This window comes from Pleurodeles waltl, chromosome 1_2, assembly GCF_031143425.1.
Source record: "Pleurodeles waltl isolate 20211129_DDA chromosome 1_2, aPleWal1.hap1.20221129, whole genome shotgun sequence".
Taxonomy (NCBI): domain Eukaryota; kingdom Metazoa; phylum Chordata; class Amphibia; order Caudata; family Salamandridae; genus Pleurodeles; species Pleurodeles waltl.
The window spans coordinates 957,441,371-957,463,082 of NC_090437.1; the positions used below are offsets into that span (position 1 = coordinate 957,441,371).

The following is a 21,712-nucleotide window of genomic DNA, read 5'->3' on the forward strand; positions in this document are numbered from 1 at the left end:
AAATTTAGAATAAATAGTCTCTATTTTGCCAATAATGTGCTCCGCCAACCTCTCGCAGTGATCATTAGATGCCTCGGTAGAGTCTACTGCGAGTACAGGATTGGTAAGACTATGTTGGAGGGAACGATTACTTTTGCTGGTTTGTTGCTATACTTTGTTTTATTCTCAAAGTACCCCACCCTAGATTTCTGGATCAACTTGTGGTAAGACTTGATAGAGGTTCTAGACTTACATTTTTTAGAGGATCATAAGACTTCCTCCAAGAACGTTCGAGTACCTTACAATGCTTTCTTGCTGAGATCAAAGTTTCAATAAACAAGGGGGGCAGCATGCTCTTTCTTATTGCAAACCGGCCTAGCAGAGATAAAGGTTTCTAGGGCAGAGATTAACCAGGAATATAGGGTGTTGTTTGCATCCTCTACATCAGCGGCCAAATGAGGACGATATAGGATCAGAAGAACGCAGTTCAGGCACACAGGGCAGAGAACACATCTGCACACCAAGCAAGAGACATTCCCGCACCCCTGGTGGATTTTAGGATATGATCCCAGGTGGTTCCCGCACTACCAATATGCACCAAAGTCTGGCTTTGGAAGTTTAAAGTTCTCTAGGGTGTAATCTGCCGAGCTCGGACAAGCCTGCAGCCATGCTTCCACTTCACCCCACCTGCGGCCTGCAGAAGAGTCCAAGAGCCATGGTGCTTCTCTCCCCCGTGTTCCACAATAAGCAGCTTGCATCGTGCCCTTCCTGCAATCAGCAGGGTTAGCGTGCTAAGGCGGTAACATATGATGACAGCTGCTGGGTGCAGCAGCTCCTTTCTCAAGGTTCCTGCTGGTAAGTCAGAGAAGCAGCTGCGCACCAGCAGACAGCTTCTGGACTTGTTATCCAAGTTCCTCCGCTGGTCACATGGATTCCTCCATCATAGCAGTGACCCCAATGGTTCAAATGGGCTCTTCCTGGCATGCAGGGAGGTGGTAGGGGTCACACATACAGGCCTCAATTGCCCCATCCTGGCATACATGGGTCACAGACAAGGACAACAACCCACAGTCTCTGTTGCAGGGTGGCAGCTCTGACAGTCTCCATGGCAATGGACGACGGCCCCAGCTGTCCCAGTGGCCCCCTCATGGCACATGAGGGTCACAGACATGGACCATGGCCCCAGTGAGATCTGCAACTCTGGGCACTGGCCTGCAACTTCATGTCAGCCCCAATAGGGTAAGGGGGGAGGTTGCCGACTTATGCAAGAGAGCGGACAGCTCTCTTGTAATACCTGTCCTGACTGGACTAGCTGCCTCACACTCTGCTCACCGGGATCCACTCGCCATGATCCCCACTGGACCTTGCTCCCTCTAAGCACTCTCCTCCTCCACACAGGGCACACTGGTCTTGGCAGGCAGGCAGGCAGAATGCTGGTGCTTCAGGCACAGGGCAAGCATCCTTGGCTGCTAGGTGATGACTCCTCTACCAGATAGGAGACTTGCAGACCTTGGTCCCCAGTCCTGGTTCCAGCAGCAAGAAGTTTTGGCAGTCTTTCCTCTCTTACTGAGATGGTGCTGTTCAACAAAGTATGGGGCTCATGCACCCACTTTTATAGTCTGAATCCAGACACATATGTGGTTTAGTGTCTGGCCTTTAAAATTTGTGTTGAGGGTGCCAGCTACTTTGAAGTGCTCTCTCCTCTGCACTGCCCTTTGTCAAAGAGCCAGTCCGCAACAGCAGGAATGGATCCAATACTGAATCACCCACAACACCGGCCAGGGGAGAAACCAAAGATCACACATGGCTGTCATCCTCCACTGAAATGTGTCCCTTAAAGGTTTCAAGAACTGATCTTTCCTCTCTATCAAGATTCTCTGGTAGAGCCAACCTTTTCAGGCTCATCACTTCACACTGGTGAGCCAAAAGACCCCACTCCAGTGACACAGGTAAAAAGACTTGTTCACATTACTGACTCTACTGAACACAAAACAGGTATGCTGATATCAATTCGCTTGTGTTGCTTAACTCCAGGTAAGGACAGTAGCCCTCTACCTTCACAAGGGTAGAGGTTGGTGCGGCCATCCAGGTTTAAGCAGACCGCATTACTGTGAGGCAGGTCTATGTCATGTTGCACACGCTTGATCCGTGTTCGCCTATTACCATAATTCAGTACCAGGGACCCCGATATTGATGAAGCTAAGGCACTAAGGGCAGGGGTGCACGTCTGTCACCATGCAGGGGACTTTTCCATCCCAACAATGATGAATTTCTATCTAAAAGCTAAACACCACAAGGACAGAAATCAAGACCTGTGAACAATAGCAAAGTGCCAGCCTACCACCATATTGCCTAAGAAACTTGAGGCCCCTCCAACCCCATCAAAAGAAGTTAGAAACCTAGGGATTAAGATCTTGACCTTGGTACCACATATTAACAATGTCAAACAGTGTGCCTTCTACACAATGAAAACACTGTCACATCTTCCCATAGCCTGGATACACAGTGCTTAATTTGTGAAAGGATAAGTGCCAAGGGCCACAATTCTGCTCAGAGGCTCACAGTTGGCCCTACAGAATGTCAGGAGTACTAAATGCCTAAGCTGCATAGTCTTGATTCCACTTCATACATCTTTCATCTACCACAAGACCTTCTCTGCCCCTTTATCTCACTCGAGTAGGTTTTTTTTCATCCCTGCTTTCTCTCTTTGTCCCTATATCTCTGTTTTGCTTTTCCTTCTCCTTCTTCTTTGCTGTGTGTCAAAGTCAGATGAGGAAAAATAAGTGCTGGTCCCCAAACATAAGTGTTGTTGCCCCCCCCCCTGCAATCACTGGCCCAACTTAAGCACTGTGGATACCAAAAGAAACATAAGACATTCTCACAGTCCTATCCCCGAGCTTGATTATGTCAAGAACCTATACCTTGGTGCACCGAGATTCATCTTACTCTAAATACAGCTCATTCAAAATGCTGCTGCAAGACTTCTCTGTCTTCACCCAAGAGAATGCATGTCTCCAGCCTTACAATGACTCCACTGGCTACGTATAACTAGAAGGACAATGTTCATGGCACCCTGCATTGTGCACAAGTTACATGCAAGCAGTAAAAACAACACTGGACACTGAGCTCCGGGCTTGCTACATGTATCAGCACACCACCGTACCATAAGAAAGCCATATGAGGCACTGCTTTATTATTACAAGCCTCCAAGGTCTGGAACTGCTACCAGCCACACATGACGAATCAAGGAGTATATACACTTCAGAAGACCGTTGAAAACATGGCTGTTTCTAAGACAAATACATCACCTCACATCCCTAGGATATGAACCAGAAAGACAATCACACTTTCAGGTTTAATCTTCAGCTTACAACGCACAGATACAGACCATCCCAAACCAGCAAACTACTTTCTATATACAGATAAACTATTAGGTCTGATCTATGGTTTGCCTAGGTATTACATATTTATGTCAATTCTTACATTAAATTTCTGGCCCACAGTAATACTAATAGCATAACAAATAAAGTTTGGTGGTATGCAAATTAGAGAGAAAAATAAAATTAGAGAACCTTAACCTAGATCTGTCCCCTCAGTTTGGCAATGGGATGCAAACTGCATAGTTTGACCATAGCACCAGCCACAGGTAGCTAGCCTATACAGGCCTCGAAAAATCATAAAACTGTTACTAGACCTGCAGGTCGAGTAACTTGAATAATCAACTCGACCGAACTATAATGTACTTGACCCGTAAATGGGTCTCAGATTGTGTGATCCTAGGCAAATATTTTATTTTACAGAGTCGCTTTTTCCTTCATTCTCACATATGAGTGCACCTTCAAATATGTGAGTTCTGCATTTCTGCTGTACAAAAAGCTATTTTATTTGGTTAAATAGATTAAATGTTTGCTTCATTTATAATAAGAATATAGCCCACACATAGGATATACATGATAAATAATTTGACTTAGTTTACTAATATCATTGCCTTCAGGGCAGGAATATTTCAATTTTTATGTTTAAACACTCAAATCAATAAATATTTTACTAAAGCATGATGTGGTAGCACACTGTCATTTACAAACAGCTAATTTCCCAAAAATGTCTACCAACCTTCCCACTAACTTGCAGCTTTATTGATAAAACTATGTAGTGTATTAATAATCTCTGGAAACTGGGTTTCAGGAAACATATTTATCATTTGCACATTACCAAGTAAAGCATTCTTATTTGTTTTCATCCTATTAAAATATTTTTTTCATCACACTGAAGAATGAAAATTTATCTTTCACAGCTACCGACATGTATTTTGAATTGTTTGTACAGTTGACTTAGTTATTTAAATGTTGTGTGTTAGGAAAAACCCACCTAGCCTTTCATTCCACAGTTTTTACAGTAGGTCAGACAGGTCACCTTAAACAATCCTGGAACGCTGCAGTCAGAATGGAAAAAGACAAAGTGACTTGACCTGTATTTTGAACACAGGTCAAATGTAACAAGAACATGACTTGAAGGCATATTTTTCACTTTCTGACTGAAAAGAGCATCTGTTCTTTGTCAACTCGCCAGAAGGGGCGAGTAGGTCCTAACAATCGCTTGACCTGATAAAAAATGACTCACCATAGCAAGTGGTCGAGTAGATGTTTCGAGCCCTGCTATGGCACAGGCAGCAGTACAAGCTTCCCTTGTGAACGTGCATTTGTGGTCTTCCTATCACTTGACTTCAAAATGGGTAAATACCATGACAAGTCCATCGAAAGACCAAGAAGAAATAGAGGATTGCAGAGGATGAGATATTTCCAGCAAAAGGAGGTGGCGGGGTTTATGGAATGGCGAGCACTGTTCAAGCATCAAATTGGGTTATGTTATGGAATTCGAGGATGTGATCACCTATACAGATGTCGTGGTGCTGAGAGACTGAAGAAGGAATTAGTCAGAAGCAGTAATTTCAACAAATGTCTGTATCAGTGATGTCATAATTAAACTCTTTACAACCAGATCTTCAAGGTCTGAAAAGCATAATTACTGACAATGTGGGCAAGGTTATAGAAATAGAGAGCCACAGTTTGGCAACTGCACTGAAAATGCCCTATCAGCAGTCCGACCCCAGTTAAATCTGGAGATAGAGAGAAGCAAGGCATCCTGAGAACGCAGTGCACAGCCAATGGCGCAGATATTTAATTTTTTCCTTAGGTAATGCAGTTCTGAATGGTTAATGGCTTTATGCACAAGATAGAGGGATTTAAATGTAATCCTTTTTGACACTGAAAGCCCATGTAGCGTATCAAGGGCAATAGGTGCTGGGTAATATCTGTGCAATACTATAGCTAATTTAGACACTGCGTTTTTATATTTGTTGAAGCTTATGCATCACACCATGAGGGATATTCAAATAAAGGGAGTTGCAGTAGTTAAAGTAACTAAGAATAGTAACCTGGACTACAATGTGATGACCTGCTGGGGAAGGAGTGGAGCAATTTTGCTCAACACCTCCAGGAGAAAACTAGAGAAGGTCTGGTGGCTAGATTGTTTTTCCAGGGACAAACTGTCCTCGAAGCATAAGCCTAGGTTTTTTACAGTCTTCACAGGATTTCCAAGATCAGGCCAGGATGGAGGCTAGAAGGTAGGTTGAAAAGGTATGGCAGGGAAGATGTAGGAAATCCAGAGTACCTTGGTTTTGTCTGAGTAAAACTTCATGGAGTATTGCACTCAGTTTTGTAGAACACATCTGAAGAATATTCTGTCGTAGAGGACTCATTTTGTTTTTGTCCAGATCAGGAAGTCTCATCTACACTAGAGTGTCCAGATCTAAATCCAAAATATTATGGGCTATATTTAGTTCTGGGGAGCTGTACCACAACTGTTCTGAAGGCCTCATATGGAGTATTGTACATAGATTTTGAGGTCAGCCACACAAGTGAGCTACTGTTGTTATTGGGTAGTAATATGGTGGTATCCGGTAGATTCTGTAACTTCCATCAATGCTTTGTGAGGAAAATGAGTTATTTTAGTCAAATTACAGGATTGCAGGCCATCCTGAGTAAAAAAATGTAGAAAAACTACCCTGGATTTAACTGGGACTGTAGGCGTCAGAAATGCCCAGTGTTAGTAGGGTTCCCTTGTTGCTGGCTGACCCAGATCCTGAAAAATGCAGCCATTCACCATGGCAAGTGAAGGCAAATTGGTATCCACCCTCTGTCTGCTGACCAATATGTCAAAACAAAACCAAAATGAATCAACATTTCCTCTCACTTGTCATGAGGATGGGGATGCTTTAGACTCAGGGGGGCAGAAAGACTCTTAGGGGGTGATTCCGACCCTGGCGGTTTCGGGGTTCGCGGGAGCACCGCCAACAGGCTGGTGGTGCTCCTTTGGGCATTCTGACCGCGGCGGTACAGCCGCGGCCAGAAACGGAAAGTCGGTGGTGTACCGCCGACTTTCCGTTGCCCATGGGAATCCTCCTGCGCCGCCATGGGGATTCCGAGCCCCATACCGCCATCCTGTTCCTGGCGGTTTCGGCCGCCAGGTACAGGATGGCGGTATGGGGTGTCGTGGGGCCCCGTAAGAGGGCCCCACTTTGAATTTCAGTGTCTGCTTAGCAGACACTGAAATTCGCGACGGGTGCTACTGCACCCGTCGCACCCCTTCCACTCCGCCGGCTCCATTCGGAGCCAGCTTCATCGTGGAAGGGTGTTTCCCACTTGGCTGGCGGGCGGCCTTTTGGCGGTCGCCCGCCAGCCCAGTGGGAAACCCAGAATGACCGCCGCGGTCTTTTGACCGCGGTACGGTCTTCTGGCGGTTCCCGCTTGGCGGGCGGCTCCCGCCGCCCGCCAAGGCTGGAATGACCCCCTTAGAGCTATATGAGTGACAATGCGGCCTGGTGTCAGGACAGGCTTTTTCCTATCCCATTGTATTTAAATATCCCAGCCTTCCAAAGTACTCCCCCACCCCTCCCGGGTGTAGTGACATTTATGTTTTGACCACTGATTCCACGTTGCACTTAGCCGAGCAGCACACCGTCACATTCGTGACCATCAGCTTAATCTTGCCTATTGACTTTATTTTTGCATTAGCCACCGCCACGTTGAAAGCTGCAAGTAGTTTTTCACGTTGTCATGTTTTTATTTTTCGTGTTCTTTCCCACCAAGGGCTTAGGCTGATAAGAATGTACTAAGACGGCAGGGAACGGTCTTGTTTTGAATTGGCACCTTGGGGTTGTGGCAAAGTCCCGACATGTTATTTTCAAGGCTGGCCTAAAGCAATCAGCATTAACTTCTGCAGTGAGAGGGAGGTTCTATAATTTTCCTCTCTTGTTTGTTAAAAGTATTAGAGGCCGAGACCAGATGGACCGGGGACTGAGAGTGTTTGCAGATCTCAAGCATACCCAGGACGCTGGGGTGCGTCATCCTTCCCGTGAGGATAATTGATCTCTCTCTCCTCAATCTATTCTGGGATCTGGCGATCTGATGCTGAATAGGAGGGAGATGAAGCAGTTGTGCCCTTGCCTCATGGTGATGCATATTTTTTAATTCATTATTTGCTTTTCATTATAATATGGATACATATATTTGCTGTGTATATTGCAGTGGAGAATCATTTGTACCTGTTTTAATTGCTGTGACCATGTTTAAACCTGTGCTTTCAGCTTGCTAATCTCCTTTTACAAACATTGCGAAGTGAAATAATAAATCTCTGCTTTGGACTAAGAAGCGCATTCCAGAGATTTTTGTCAGGGCATGAGTGTTTCAGCTTGGTCATTAGTTAAGCAAAACACGGGGGGGTTGGCATAGGGAGTAAATACCTCAACCTTTGCCTGGGGGGCAGAGATACCGTTGGCCTTTAAGGATAGGGGCCCAATGCGACCTAGCCCCACCCCAGTTTTTTCAAAAGCATGCTTCTGTGAAGAGGGCTTTCTTTAAGGTATGCACATATGTTGTGGGACTGAAATGCAGTTGCATAACATTTTGCTGAAACCACAAAGAAAGTGGCAAACCATCTGCAAGTGGGAAGGTTCTTCTTGGGAATCTTACCCCTTTATGGACTACTGCCAACCCTTCAAATGCAGCCTTGTTCCCTTTATGGAAAATGGACTCTGTTAGAAATAAATTGACTTTATTTCAAAAACAGTTACATACCCCAGCAAGGCACCATCCCTGTGATGGAATCTGATCATAGTGAGTTGCAATTTGAGACCTACCTCTAGAGTATTGATGAGGTTGGTTGGATTACAATCTACTATACATCAGAATTGTATGAACTAACCCATTAGTAATAGTACATGTGTTGATTAGCAAAAATCCTTTCCATCCGCAAAAAGGCTTGTGCGCAATTTACAACCACTTTTTGAAAATGGATATTTCATACAACCATCCCAATTTTCCTAGTATCTACCTGGCATTCTGCCCCTCTTCTTGGGGGCAGATTGGGATAAACCTTGAGTATCTTGCTCCAGGGCGGCAGAAAGACTGACTTTTAATTTTTATTGGAGGAGCACTGGCCCATGCCCTTGGAGATGCACCCCCACAAATGTTATCCCTTGTTAGTGGAGCCCTCTTTGGGGATTGCCCTCTTGTGGTGTTCTCCAAGCAGGGATCCACTAGAGAGAGGTTCCGCTGAAAAGAGGACTGGTGCCCTTTCGAGAGGTACCTCTCCTGATTGGATCTGTGCGCTCATGGATCCAAATATATGCTATATTTCATCCAGCGTGACATCAGTGTGCTGCGAGTTAGAGTGATTAAAAAATCAGCTTTTACGTCATGCCATGAGATTATTTTTGTAAAAGGAAATGGATTTTCCTCTACAGTGTGGTGGGCAAACTGTTCACATCCACAAACTGTGAATGGTTAGTCAATTACAGTCTAGTAATTAAGGGCCAGATGTATCAAAAAACCAAACTGAATTTCTAAGAAATCGCTATTTAAGAAATGCAAAATGGTATGTATGAATTTTGCGATTCGGTAATAGCGATTGCTTAAAATTTGCGAATGCTATTACCGAATCGCAAATAGAGAATCCGACCCCATTCGCACCTATTGGCCTGTAGGCCCATAGTTGCGAATGTTTTTGCATTTCCCAAATTGCGAATTCCAGTTAGGAATTCACAAATTAGGAAATGCAAATCCCAAGGTGCTGGGGGCCTAAGGCCCCCTCTGCTGCACCCCAAAATATTTTTAAGGACATGTGAAGCACACACATGCCTTAGGGGCATGTATGCGCTACATTGCAATTTTAAAAATGCATTTTTAAAATTTGCACATGGTTACCACCAACCTTTAATTTGTGGTAATTGCATTTCCTAAATGCCCAATTCGCATTTAGGAAATGCTTGATACATGTGCTTTGGAAATCGCAATAGGAATTCTCTATTTTCCGATTTCCAATTTAGAGAATTGCAATTTGCAATTCTCTAAATGGGGTCGCAATTTTAAGGAATTTCAGCATTCGCAAACAGACGAATTTTGCAATTTGCGAATGCAAAAAAGGTAGATACATCTGGCCCTAAATTCCTTTTTGAATTCTAAGTAAAACACTTGACCTATCTTGGGAAATAAACAATCCTGAGATTAATTTTACAAGTTAAGCTGAAAACTATGTTAGTGCTAGTAATGGCATGGTTTCATAGCTCTAAGGATCATTAGCAAAAAGCAACTCCAGTCTGGGGGAACATCGATCACAGATATGCTTTCCAGCTATTGGGTTGAGCATTTTACATGTGTGGGCTAATTAGTACAAGGCCTTATCTTTCTTGGAGTTGAGCTTATGTACACTATTAGTCTAGACCAATTACTTAAATATCTCGAGTTAGCGAAATGCTTCAAGGAACATTTCCCAGCAGAATTTCATATCAAAGTTAACTCAGTCACGTGATTCTTCCTGGAAGTATCTTTGAACATTAGGCTGCATTGAAACTTGAGAAATCTGGGCTCAGAGTGGACAAAAATCTTTGTCTTACTATTTAAAACATATCATTGGTGCAACTCTTGTTGCATCTGAGCAGTTTTCTGCACTACGCATTCAGACCCCTCAGACTCTGGCTCAGATTTGTTACACCTTCAGCGGACTCAGGATGGGTTTAGAGAGTCTGCTGGCTGGACAAGAAGTGAGAATTCAGAGGCAGTCTAGCTTCATATGTTTGCTTCGAGTAGTAAGCGTAAAAACTTAAGGGTATATGCATTGGCATGTGTAAAGACGCTGTATCTTCCTGAGTTTATTGAGAACAATTCATATGATGGAAAACACTGACAAAGCACAGCGAAAATATGTTATGTGAGCAAATGGGATGGAGTGTAGGAGACCGCCGACCTCCGAGTCTGACAGTGGTTTTGAGTGGTTAGCTCGCGACCCCTCACTAATGGATGGCACTATAAGACATTGTAGATGATTGACGTGTCTCTGAGGGAGTGTAGCTAAAACATCGCTGTGCTCAAAAGGACATATTGGAACAGTCACAATAATGCTTGTATTAGCATTAAAAACATCTGCAGTGTAAATCAGGAACCACAAAACTTGTTGTGCAATCTCACACTAAAGTAAAAATGAAAACAATAGCCATATTTGGTGTGTAAACAGAGTCACGTCTATCATTAGAGCGATGACATCAATGTCATGTTAAATCTCAATTTAAAAGAGTGGAATGGAGCTCACAGAAATAAATGAAGATGAGACAGGGAGGCTTTGAGTTTGTGACTCAAGCACAATACAGAAGGACTAATTAAGAACTGGGGGAACACAACAACATGGTGGAGAGAATATATAGAAGAAAAAAGTAAACTGCTCTATGTGGCTTATTGTTAATCAGCAGTTGCACCGCACAGAACCTGTCGCTGCTATCCAGACACCTCACTTCATATGGAACCTGTTGAATTCTGGCAGTTATGACAGCAGGGACCCTCAATCTCCTGGTGCCTGCAAGTTTTCTATTCTTGGTATCTTCTGTTCTAGTTCACTGGTATGTCATAGGATCAGAGTCTGCATATAGCCTTATGGCTTTCATCCATGGAGTGTGTGAAGTGTAAATAACCGGCAAGCACAGCTTGTAGATGTCTAAGAAAGTAATTTATTGAAGCACCATAAAGAATCATAAGAATTGAGGTACAAGGCCCAGAAGATCCCACCGACTGACTTACAATTCACCATATACCCCTGGGCATTCTAATACAGAACATTATATAGTCCAATGAAGATGGAGCTTATACTAGCTCCATATAGAATGCTAAATCTACCAATGCTAACATATTATAAATACATAACGTGAGACAGGACACAACTACTAAGCTAAACAAACACTACATAACTACACCACATATCTCCCCTTCATACACACTAAACATTCACACAACACACACAATTAAGACATACACAAATGCGTGAGATACTCAATCAACAAATCTTTTTGGCACTCTTTTCATATGTAAACTTCTACATAAATGGTTCACATGGCCCGAAAAACCCAAACACGGCTTATTACCACCCTCTTCTGTGGGAGTATCTGACACATCATACTTCAGACAAAAACAATTCAATTCTCTGGGATTATCCGACACAATGGACTTCATCATACCAGATATCGCCATGCAAGTCACTTTCCACCACTGATCACTGGTCACCTGAACAGAATTGCCACGTACTTTCACCACATGAATGGAATCCCTAAATTCTGATAAACCTTTTCTCAACAAGTGATCTTTAAGGCAGGCCGAGCCTCCGAAGCACACAGCTCTGGCATTCTTGCACTTTTTATTATTCATGCAGTCACTGATAACCCTAGCCCTGCCCACATCGTCACTGGCAATGTTCGCCCTGCTGGCAAACACCTGAACATCAATACTGGGATCAAGGAACCCCGCCATCCACAGAGAAGACAAACATGACCTTACTCTTCTTCTCATCAACTCAAAAGGAATCTGTCCAGTGATGGAGTGTGGAGTCGTGTGGTAGGCCCATATAGTATCCGTGATTGCATCAGCACAATCAACACCAGATATAAGGGCACTCTGGATACAGTCCTCCAGTACTTTGTTGAACCTCTCCACCTTGTTATTTAATTGGAGACAATATAATGGGGTGCACATTGTTTATCACCATTTTTCTTTAAATAATCTTGCATGATAGCAGACGTGATCTGCATACCATTATCTAACAACACCTCAGAAGGTATTCCTTCCTGTTAAAACACCTCCTTGAAAAATGTAATGACACTGCAAGTTTTGGCTTCAGCCAATCCCTTCACCTCCATCCACCTTGAAAGATGGTCAATCATTATAATTAAGTACCTCAAGTGAGATGACAACACATGGAAGGGGCCCAGAAAATCAATGGACACTTTCTGCCATACATTCTCCAGACTAAATGACTCCCTGGGTTCAGAAACTGAAGTGATCAAATGTTTATCACTGCAACAACATTATGAGCAGTGACGGACTACATCTTATACATATCAATCCATACCCGGCCACCAATATGTACAACCCACCCACTATTTAATGACAGTCATACATGACCAGAATGAGTGGTTTCAACTATTCTACGTTTGTGACGTGTGGGAGAAATTAATTTATCACCTCTGACCAACATACCACATTCCAAGGATAATGCATCAGGAATTGTCCAAAAGAGTTGCAAACTAACCCTTATGCTTCCCTCCCTGGGCCAGCTTTTAAGGACAAAATCCGTTACCTCCTGTAGACTAACATCATCCTCCATTTCCTTACGCCACTCTTCTGAGTTCTCACACACAACATGGTCTTCTACCCTCGCAATCATGCACTGCTCAACCTCCTCTTCTACTGAATCCGACTGATCATCCACCGGCAACCTTAGCAGTTCTTCCCTCCGGCTATATGTGATACCTCAAAATTAAATTCCAACAATTTCACAAATAACCTGGCCTACCTTGCTGTTGAACTTTTTTAATCTTAGCACCCTTCAGTATGTCCACTAACGGTCTACGATCCGTTCTCAGCCAAAACACTCTACCCCACAAGTAAGATTTAAATTTTTCCACACCCCAAGTGCATAGAAGGTTTTTGTTACAACAAGCTACACAACCAAGGGGTAAAATGTTGTTTATTCTTCACCATCAACTGAAGCAGCCAGCCTTCATGGAAACAGCACATCAACGCAAACCCTACAGAATCCTGGGTTACTAGAGTTCTTTGTTGATCTCCCAAATTCTATTGTCATGACACTGCTTTATTAACAATAACAGTTTTCTTTTTATAAGACAATATCTGTTCTCATCCTATTTTAATCTCTGTGATGCAAACCCATTTGTAACCTCCTTGGAACCATCCCATTGTGAAAATGCCAGTCCTCACACCATAGGTACTGGCATCTACAGTCACAAAGGTTTTGCGACTTTCTGCAAAACAGGTACAGAAACAATTCTCTTTTTGATAAGTTTGAAATTCTTTTGACAAAAAGATGACAAGATAAAACTTGAATTCCTAATAAGAAGGTTCCTGAAACACAGTCATATTCTCATAATTTCTTATGAATTTTGAATACAATTTGCACATGCCCAAGAAAGACCTTAGCTTATATCTGGTATAGGGAGCTTTCACGATTCCATCCACCAAACCAGGCTTAGATTTAGCCCTTTCGGCAGATAAGACATTGCCTAGATATTCTACTTCATTGACAGCAAATATACCTTTGTCCTTTCTGAGGGTGAAACCATTGTTCAACAACACATTCAATTATGGTCTTCCTATGTCTCTGCAAACACTAAAATGTTGTCCTGGAAGACCACCACATTTGTAATACTGTGCAATATTATTGTCATAACTTTTTGAAACACTGAGGCAGAAAAGGCCAAGACAAATGGCTTCCTACACAACTGAAATGTGCTAGCAGGAGTAACTAAGGCAGCCAAGTAACATGACTCTTCATCCAAGACACCCTGATGATATGCTGCCTTGACATCAACTTTGTGTAACTGACAGCAGTAATTAGGTTCTCAATACATGGAATGGGGAAAGTTTCCACTCAGATAGCATTATAAAGACTTGTCAGGTCAATACGCAAATTAATTTCACCGGATTTCTTTTTAGCAGGGACCACAGGAGACAACCAGAGAGTGGAATTCATGGGCTCAATAATTCTCTCTTGTTGCTTTTTGTTTAAAATCTGGGATAAATCTCCCTCATGCGGAATAGTAGATTGCATAATTTGTGTTTAAAGGGTAAAAAAACTCTCCTTGACTTTGATCACATGTTTGAAATTTTTGGTCTTGCCTACTTCATCAGTGAAAACGTTTTAAAATTCAGATACCCACTAAATCTTGTCTTTCATCAACATTCCTCCAACACCTTGATCATCCTCTAAAACCACAGGATATTCCTTTCTAGGCCTCATTACTATCCCAAGTCAGCTTGATGCCACCAATCTAACTTATTAATGCCCTTCTTTGCCACGTACACTTTGCCCCTGATTTTCTTTTTGTCTAATTCAATAATCGTCCAGAAATAGCCTAATAAGCCAATCCTGCTGTCCTCAAAAGCTATGGTTATGACATCCAGTGGCAATAAAGCCTGAGCCACCCAAATTGGTGATGTCAATATTGGTGATTCTTGCCCCTGAATCCACCAAGAGAGGTATTGTGCATCCATTGATAGACAAATTGACCTGTAGATCATTATAACACTTGTTGTAATCAACACTGGCAATTTCTACATCTACAGCAAGCACCAATTTTTCAACTTTGTTCTCTAGTCCCTCAAAAGTTTCGTTGATACCTTGGCTCTGTACGGCTCTGATAGAAGTACCTCTTACACATGTAAGGCATCTGTCCCCCTCAAACCTTGCCAAAGTGCCCGACTTTGCTACACTTCCAACATTTCTGGGATATTGCCGGACAATTCTTAAAATTTGAAACATTCGTAAGTGACCCGCATCTAAAACATTGTGACCTATTGTTCAAACATGATCCTTTGCTACTAGCAGTATTGGAAGACAATGAATCTGGCTGAACTCTATTGACAATGCTGTTCACCACAGAGACCTGATGCATAACACTTTCCAATTACTTAGAATCTTCCTTCTATATTCTCAGCAATGTTGATAGCTTTGTCTAAAATAGGGTTTTTGCAAGCCAACAACCTCTCTTGAATCTTCCTAGAGCTACATCTGGCTACAATTTGGTCCCATATTACTTGGGATGTAAAGTTTCAAAATTGCAATACAAAGCTAAGACTTTTAGAGCAGTAATATACGTATCAATGGACTTTGATGGGACTTGCACTCTAGTACAAAATGTGTGCCTCTGTACCAGTAAATTGACCTTGCCCTCAAAGTGAATCTCCAATTATCTGACAGCACTCTAGTATTCATCAAATGCCTCGCCTTCTGAGAAATAGTAAGCTGGTAAGTGCTCATATACATTTTGCCCTTCAACAATTAAATATTAGTATAATAATATTTCTTTGTCAATCAGGTTTACATGTCTGCCCATCAGTAGCTCCCAAATAAGCATTAGATGACCGCATCCAGTGAAGGTTCCTCCTGGAGAAATGGTGCAGGTGGATTTACAGTTTGCGTCATAATTGACCAATAATACAAAATGTAAATAATATGCCATATAGAATCTCAAACACACACACACACAGATCTGAAACGAAATGTGCATAACGCAGCAAGCACTATAGGGAAAAGAATAATGAATCAATTTAAATCTCATACACAAAAATGAAACCAAACATGCCCGACAATGCATGCAAATAAGAGAAAAGAAACACAACTGCCCAATAAAGTAAAACGTTAACATGCTAATCACTGTCAGCACGAAAATGAAAAGGTGACCTCCAGCCAGCAGTTGGCGATGTGGTGAGGAACAAGTCAGATAATCCTCATCACATTAGAGAGCACGTGACACATGTAATTTCCTTGCTGTTGAGGCACCAGCTTGTTGTTTATGCAGTCTGATGGTTGCACCGACGTCCGCTTGAAACCTATGCAGTCCGACAGCTGCGGCGACTCTTGTGGTAAAGTGCACAAAAGGGAAAATCGTATTCCCCACCGCAGCACAAGCACGTGAAGAAGCCCCAGCGGGTACGTTCCACAGGTGATCCAGGCTTGCGCTCATGAGGACAGCGCATGTTGTAGGCAGTCTGCATGCCTCTGCGGGTAGGAACAGCGTGCAGGCGAAGAGAGCAACTGGATGCGCTTGAGCAGCACTCATGAGGAGAGCGTACACTGAATGCAGTCTGCATGCCTCCACTCATGGGAGAAGCATGTGGGGGAAGACAGCAACAGAATGCGCTTGAGCACTGTTGAGGGAGCAGAAGGGATATCCAAATATGAACAATTCACCTAGCTAAGAGTGCACTCCCTTGCAGGGTCGTCCTCTTCCACTATCTTCGAGTATATTCCTCTTGTTTCTTTTCTTCTTGACACCCCCGGCAGGGTTCTGGATACAGTGGATCTTCTGGGCCCAAAGTTACAGCATAAACTCGAAGAAGACACACTCCAAGATGGGTATATTTGTTCCTTGTTGCCAAATATGAAGTATAAATACCCGGCAGGAACAGCTTGCAGATGTACAACAAAGTGGTTTATTGAAGTACCATAAACTTCATAAGAATTGCTGTTCAAGACCCGGAAGATCTCTCCAACTGACTAACCCCTGGGCATTTTAATACAGAATATCATGTAGTCCAATGAAGATGGAACTTACACTAGCTCCATATAGAATGCTAAATCTACCAATGCTAATACAGATCTAAAACACATAACGTAGGACAGGAAAAAAACTACTAAGATATAAAAGCACCACAAAAGCTGCACCACAATGTGATTAATTCTTGGCACCTTTAAAGTCTTGACTCTGCTGTTCTATATCGTCAAAGTGTTAGGAATTTACTGAGTATGAGTGATAAGGTGGTAATGCATGCCTTACTTACAGGCAAGCACAGATCTCTGCAGTTCCTATGGCGCAGGATGCTTGCACCCTTCAGGCAGCTGCCATCCAAGACCTATGGATATTTCTGAGACATGAGAGTCTTGGGGTCCCACACTGCTTTCTGCTGAGGGATGGGGGACCATTTAGCACTATGCCACTCCTCACAGTCCTAACATACATCCTTTGCACCCTTCTGTGCAGTCTGGATCTTTGAACATTATTCTCATGCTATGTGTATCAGATGTACGATATTAGTAGACAATGCCCCACAGAAGAGACTAAAATGGTACATCTTTTCAAAGGGTAAGCCAGATGAGTATCCTCTAGTTATAGATTTCACTCTTTTAGAGAAAGAACTATCAAGGAAAAGTAGATTTAAGCTACATGGTAAATAACCAGTGCTACGTCTGACTTTCTGTAGGTGACAGATGAATGTAAGAGGTTACATCTTATTGAAAAGTGGCAGTTTGCTGATGCTCACAATAAGCATTATAATCTTTAGATCACATGAACTTTCCTATAACTTTGTCTCTGTGAATTTAAGGTTTTTAAGGTCAACAAATGGAAGTATGTGGCGTTATCTGAATTCCAATATCCTAATCTGTTCATGATCAATACTTTAAGGTAAGATTGTCAAAGGCCTTCATGGTGTGGGACTAAGCAGTGACAAGTGCTTGCTGATGGTTCCAAACCATTAATGTGTCTTTCACAACTGATAATGTAAGAGAGGTTATTTTTCATACCACCTTAAACAAAATAATGAGGGCTCCCGGTTTCATAGTATTTATTTTTTCGACATTTCCCTCTGCATTTATCAAAATTTATTTTTTGCTAATTTTTCTGTATTTATCCATTTTTATTTTGTGCTTACTGTATAAATGAAACTGCAATAGGTACGTTTCCACATTTGTTTAACTGATAAATGTATACTTGCATTTGACTGTCCGAAAGGTTTCAGCAGTGTTAGAAAATGGGTCTCTAGTTGGCAGGGGTTTGTACCTTGTCCAAGCAGGGACCCTCACACTAGTCAGGGTAAGGGATCCACACAGCTAAGCTAACCCCTGCCCACCCCATTTGTAGCTTGGCACCAGCAGTTAGGCTTATCACAGAGGCAATGTGTAAAGTATTTTTTACACACACACACACAGACACACATAGTAACACAGTGAAAACACCACAAAAGTACTCCACACCAGTTTAGTAAAATAGCCAATATTTATCTGAATAACACGAGACCAAAATGACAAAACTCCTAGTACAATTCTTAGAAACACAATAGTTCCAACTGGGGCTATCACGGCGTCTTGACAGAGTCGCTTCCAACAGTCCAATGCCACTCCCAGGGGAGTGCAGGCCGGTCACAGAGACACGTACCCCGGGTAAAGTACCTTGGTAACCGATGAGGAAACATGTATGTTGCACGGGGTTAGTGAGGTGAGGCATCGCTGGAGCTGGTGCAGCATTGGTTCCTTACTGCTACCGGGGAGGTGAGGCGTTAGTTCCTTACTACTAGGCAGGGGAGGTGAGGCGCTGGTTCCTTACAGTTGCAGGGGAGGTGATGCGGAGTCAGTGGCGAGGCATTGATTTCTTATGACAAGGCGGGCTGATGAATACAGAAGGTCAAGAAGCGAGGTGTCAACTTTGCAGTGTCGCGATCACACCACAGGGCCACAGGTGCTGCAGCATAGTTGGGTGTTACGGACGTCGGTGACAAGGCACTTGGGACTCACGCTGTGGCGGGACTTCGGAAGCGTGGCGGCAGGCCTCTGTTGCAGGTTGCGGCTGTTGCACTCAGCGGGGACCAAGCAGTGCTTAATTTGTGCTTGTTGTTTCCGGTGCTGAGCACCAGCACTTATTTGAGAGGGCCGGGGCTTATTCTTATGCCTCAAGCATTTGCTGCGAGCAAAAGACACATATGGGAAAGACAGAAGAAGGAAAAACTAAAAAGCGTCATAAAGGGAGGAAGTAGAAAGGTGCAGGCTGAGCTGAAGGGGCAATGGTGGCCGTAAATAGATTGAAGAGGCCCGAGATGGCTTCAGAATTACGCTGCCTCACTATTCAGTGCTGGCAGATTTAATTACAGCAGCCGCATGTTTAAGAGGAGGGCTTTGAGCACCAGCACCTGTTTATTTACAAATTAAGCATTGGGACCAAGGCTCCGATGCAGGCGGTGGCGCAGAGTCTGAGACTAGTGCCGGTTTCAAAGTCGCTCTGGAGTTAATGTGTTTCGTTTCTCATTTCCAAGGGCCCAGGAACTGGATTTGGCACCACCTGGCAAGTCAGGACTCTCAACAAGGGAGCCCAGGTACGGATAGGTGAAGTCTTTGATGGCCCTGAGACTTCTTAACAGGAGGCAGGCTCAGTTCAAACCCTTGGAGAACCTTGGAAAGCAGGCTGTAGAAAGCAACGTCCAATTCTTTCACTCCCAGGAAAGAAACAGCAAGCAGCAGGACAGCACAACAAAGCAACAGGCAGTGTGGCTGTCCCTCCTACAGCATCCAGCTCTTCTTCCTGGCAGAATGTCCTCAGTCCAGAAGTGTTCTAACTATGTGGGGTCATATTCATTTCTGTCTTTGAAACAGGCAAAGTTCAAAGTGAAGCCTTTGTAGTGCACAAGACCCCACCTTTCCCTGCCATGGCCCTAGACACTCCAGGGGGTCGGAGACTGCTTTGTGTTAAGAAAGACCTAGCCCTATTCAGGTGCAGGTGTCAGCTTCTCCCACCACTCTAGCTCAGGGAAAACCCATCAGCCTGGTGATGGGCCATCAGGATATGCAGGGCACACCTCAGCTCCCTTAGTGTTACTGTCTAGAGTGAATGCACAAACATCCCAATTATCATCCTGACCCAGACAGGTATTCAGCAGGCAGGCAAAGGCACAGAATGGTTAAGCAAGAAAATGTCCACTTTCTAAAAGTGGCATTTTCAAACTTACAATTCAAAAACCAACTTCACCGAAATATGTATTTTTAAATTGTGAGTTCAGAGACCCCAAACTCCACATCTATATCTGCTCCCAATTGGAAATTACACATAAAAGATATTTCAAGGCAATCTCCATGTTACCCTATGTGAGAGATAGTCCTTGCAATAGTGAAAAACACATTTAGCCGTATTTCACTATCAGGACAAGTACATACTTTTTAAATACACTGCACCCTGCCCATGGGGTTGCCTTGGGCCTATTTTAGGGGTAACTAACATGTAGTAAAAGAAAATATCTGGGCCTGGCAAGTGAGTACACTTGCCATGTCAAATGGCAGTTTAAAACTGCACACACAGACACTGCAATGGCAGGCCTGAGACATATCTGCAGGGCTACTCAAGTGGGTGGCACAATCAGTGCTGCAGGGCCACTAGTAGCTGTAGTTTAATTTATAGGTCCTGGACACACATAGTGCACTTTACTAGGGACTTACTAGTAATTCAAATATGCCAATCATGGATAAACTAATCACCAGTACAATTTACACAGGGAGCACTTGCACTTTAGCACCGGTTAGCAGTGGTAAAGTGCCCAGAGCCCTAAACCAGCAAAAATGAAATGCAGCTCACAGTAAAAAAACAAGAGGTCAGAGGCAAAAATAACCCTGCAAAAAGGGACATTTCCAAAAAGCAGTATACAGTACAAAAAGTTTATCTGAAAACACTTGCATTGTAGAATAGCATAAATAACTGTAGATATGCACTTAATTAATTTTAATTAGAAAATCTATTGTGTTTTTTCATCTCCCCTAGTCTCAGTCTTTATACTCACAGACCTGGCAGTCATGACTGACAGTAGAAAAAAAACATTCAAAGACGGCCTATTTTCCATATTTTTCTGTATTTAAAAATAAATACCAACAGGAAAAAATTGTTTTCTGTCTGTATTTATCAGTATTCAGTAAAAACGGAAAACTAGGAGCCCTAAAAATAATGCTTCTCAACACAAGTACAAGGAAACACTGCAGACATTCCAAATGTGTTTCCTTTGATACACTGATTAAGTTGCAATCAAACACAGAAGGAAACAACGTACCTGCAAATGTGGACTGGGCAATGCTGAATGTGTTATGCCGTAGCTTCGGGAATTCCTTTTCTGGTTGCAGAACTTTGTTTCTAAAATATGATGAGTAATACCTTCTCTGTTTAGTACACAATTGTTTGGAACGTTTTTAACAATCTTTTTCTTCATAGGAGTCAATGATTCTGTGAACATAACCAGCATAAAAATCAGATTTTTAAAGAGTTAAAGTTCTACTTCCACAGTCATGCAGGAGGTATGGAAGGCAAAAGAGAGAATCAATGAGATAAAAAAATCAGATCAGCCCAACCAGCACACAGAAGGTTAATTTTGCTTTCTTGATCTACTTCATTAACTGCATATCAGTTCTGGTTGTCCACGTTTGCGCATGTTCTGTGTTGCCTATTGGTGCTGTCAAATAGGAACTTAAGCTGGAAGGACAAGATGCCAGGTCTTTTCATGGTTGTTGGTGCTTAGGTATCTATACTTATACATCTGTAACCTGTGTACCGAAACTCCTTTAATATTACTGCCACTTCAGGGTCACTTGGTTAGACATTAAAGTAAAAAAAAAACATGGTATATATGTTATGTTAATCGGATTTGTAGATGTGCATAACTCAAAGGGATAGCCTGACGCAGTATGGCAATCGAGAGAGAAGGCAACCATACCACTAAGGGAGCAGAGAATTAAAAAGTGATGCAACCATTTTTTATAGCTTTTCTGAAAGGCAGAGGGTCAGGAATAATAAGACATATCCTACAAGGAAGATGATTCCAAAGCACTGCAGCTAGGTAAGAGAAGGAACACCCCTCTGTACTCACCCTGC

The 21,712-nt window shown here is 42.9% G+C and overlaps 1 protein-coding gene across 1 annotated transcript in view; it reads right to left on the reverse strand.

Moving 5' to 3' along the window:
• The window catches only part of PAICS (phosphoribosylaminoimidazole carboxylase and phosphoribosylaminoimidazolesuccinocarboxamide synthase), a 408,935-nt gene that overhangs the window by 147,483 nt on the left and 239,740 nt on the right, over nucleotides 1-21,712 (reverse strand). Inside the window, exons 11-12 of the mRNA XM_069205847.1 lie at nucleotides 20,879-21,067; nucleotides 12,655-12,827 (exon numbers count right to left, since the gene is read on the reverse strand). Of these exons, the coding sequence (XP_069061948.1) occupies nucleotides 12,655-12,827; nucleotides 20,879-21,067 (362 nt within the window). The remainder of the gene's footprint in view (nucleotides 1-12,654; nucleotides 12,828-20,878; nucleotides 21,068-21,712) is intronic.